The sequence below is a fragment of the Cherax quadricarinatus genome, chromosome 56 (genome assembly GCF_038502225.1).
Source record: "Cherax quadricarinatus isolate ZL_2023a chromosome 56, ASM3850222v1, whole genome shotgun sequence".
Lineage (NCBI taxonomy): Eukaryota > Metazoa > Arthropoda > Malacostraca > Decapoda > Parastacidae > Cherax > Cherax quadricarinatus.
Window position 1 is genome coordinate 21,969,463 of NC_091347.1, and position 2,786 is coordinate 21,972,248.

The 2,786-nt window shown below is 42.9% G+C and overlaps 1 protein-coding gene across 1 annotated transcript; it reads left to right on the forward strand.

Moving 5' to 3' along the window:
* Positions 1 to 253: 253 nt before the first annotated feature.
* On the forward strand, positions 254 to 2,342 carry LOC128700837 (uncharacterized). Its single transcript, XM_053794285.2, has 2 exons — positions 254 to 402; positions 1,112 to 2,342. Exon 2 carries the CDS (start codon positions 1,130 to 1,132, stop codon positions 2,114 to 2,116), a length of 987 nt encoding a protein of 328 aa, XP_053650260.2. The 5' UTR covers positions 254 to 402; positions 1,112 to 1,129; the 3' UTR covers positions 2,117 to 2,342.
* The last annotated feature ends 444 nt before the right edge of the window (positions 2,343 to 2,786 follow it).

Here is a 2,786-nt window from a genome sequence, read left to right on the forward strand (position 1 = left end):
AACAGACAAGTTGCTTCTTGTGTTGACATTCCTTCAGACTCAACACCAGACTACGGTGTACAGTAGCCACTTAGTAGCAACACAGTACTAGTTTGATTCAAGTTAGTGCTAGTTAGGTAAGGGGACAAATCTGTTGATTATAACATTCTCGGGCTACACACAGCTATACTCAAATGATTACCATAAACTTGGTACGAGGAAGGTTGACCTAAGGTGCCGTTGGTGGTACTTGGTGGTGTATGACAGCGCTGACTGTGCTGTGTAAGTTATACGTGGCGGTGTATATAACATCATCACAGCTATCACTCCACCATTACTTCTACAGTGATTGTCACGGTGTCATCTTTCCAGCAGCTATTATAAGGATCATCTACACTGCCACACATTCCACCTCCTCGTCAGGTGAGGGCTCTAGTTCTTCCCAGTACTCGTAATATACTTCGTAGCTCTGATATTCAATTATCTAACTCATTTTTATGAAGTGTCACAGGATACTTACACTGAGGAGTATATCTATTAGTGTTTATATACAATGTGCATGATGCACCTAGGGGTGTGCATTTATTAGTCTGTAAATAATGAGGGCTTACTTTATACCTCTTTTATGTACTAAGATATTCTTGATGTTAGTGTTCGTGCAATGGACAGAGGTTAGGTTTAACACAGTAACTGCTGAAGGTAAGATATACGCTACAGAACAAGCTTAAGAGACGTTCCTCTGTAGAGTTTTAACGAGTTATGACCTGATATAGCTCTACACCGAGCTTCTTTCTGCAATATGTCTTTGGCTTCACATTTGTGGGCAATGTATCATTCTATTCAGGTTACCAGTAATGTCATCCGGATGGCAGAGTTCAATTTGTAATAGAGAAATCAAAGTGTTGATTTGATTCTTATGCTTAACTAAGCATGGACTATGTTGTGAACATATCTAATATCACTGAATCACATGGAAATAAAAAGTAAACACTAGATTAACAATGACCTCATATTGCGCTCTAACTACGGCCATTCCCAGCGGATGTCTTCTCAGAGGCCGAATGTACAATTCCAAATATTTCACTTTTGTCGCCATGTGAGTTTTTGGTTATATTTGTTTGTTTGATGACAGGTACAGATTGGCAGAGTGATGGAATTGATGTGGTGTTTCCTGGTGGTTACAATCTCCTCTGCAGGAGAGGCCTCACTCTCCTCCGCAGGACAGGTAACACAGATTGCTGATGAAATGGTGAATGACTCTTTACCGTGTATAAGCTACCGACTGGACGATGAGCTCAGACCGTCACAGTTCCTCCCTGCTGTGATTGAACTTTGGCCCTCGTACTCACTTCCCTGGAGCGTAGATCTGAAGCTGAGGACGGATGCGGGCTACGGTGCAGGTTGCGTTGTCATCGAAGCCGCTACCACAGCCACTAACGTCAGAGTGGGTAAGGGAAGCTGTTTGGAAGCCTGGCAGAGTGAAGCATCCGTGTGGCCTGTGCTCCCACCCGACCTCCTCTCTGTCTACACTCTTTCCTTATTTGTGACATATGTACAACTGACTGTTACTCTGAGAGGAACAACCAACTATTATGTTCAAGAAAAGTTGCTTACCGAACCTAAGAGTGTGTATGTTGTCGGCCATCGTGGAAATGTTGATCTGTCATTTCCGTCGTGGTATCAAGAGGGAGACTGTCTCATTCTGAACTACAACTGTACTTACGTCGCCTTCACGATGCGACTAAACGGATCGATCTTCTTGCGTCCGTCAAATGATTCTGAAGAACCAGTAAAGATGTTCATGAAACAGTCTAAATGTTTAGACGACTACATGTTTGGTGAGCTGAGTGTTAGTGAGTGGGTACAGGAGAGGGAGACGCTGGACGAGGCGTTCAGTGATGACTACTTGTTTGACGACGGAAGTGTAAGTGAGTGGGGGAGGCTGGACTTGGTGTACACGCGTGACGACACCAGCCACACTGTCAGTGTCAAGCTTTACAACAGCAGCCACAGTGTGATCACCAACACTGAGCTACACCGAGGTAGGGACTGTACTAACTCCTGGTTCAGGATAGGAGTTACTGCCGCCGCTGTCTCTCTGGACTGTGATCCAGGAAAAAACACTGCAACACAATAAGAACTTAGGAGAACTGCAGTAGATCTGTTGTCCCATGTTAGGCACGTCTTACACCTAACCATTCTCACTCACTATATTCATGGGGGAGCGCTAAACACGCAGGGTTCATACAGCGTCCGGTAGTGATAAGTGTAAATGTGGATGCTGTAATCATATAATCAGTCAAGTATTTTCAATAAAATGTATGGTCATTATGGCGGTATATTCTCTCACATTATGTGAGGCGGGGCTGCATCTGCTCTTGTTGCCACCTCCCTAGTTAAGAACGATAATAAATTTGTTGAGTTAGGCATAAGAATTAACAACTGGGCGTCTACACTGCAAACTGAATTGTTTGCAATCCTAATGGCGCTAAAGCTAACCTATGACACTGAGGTTGACTCTATCATCATTACTGATTCTATGTCATCATTGAAGGCTCTTGACTCATATAATGACTCCAACAACATGCTCATTGGGGAAGCCAGGTATAGATACTCAAAAATTAGGGACAAGGGAATTAATGTACAATTGCTATGGATCCCATCACACATTGGATTACTCCTTCATGATAAAGTTGATATGTTAGCCAAGAAGAGTATCCAGAAGGAAAACGTAGAATATAACTTTGGTATAACTGTGTCTAGCATTAGGAATAATATTAGGAGAGAAGTAAATAATGAAGATGATT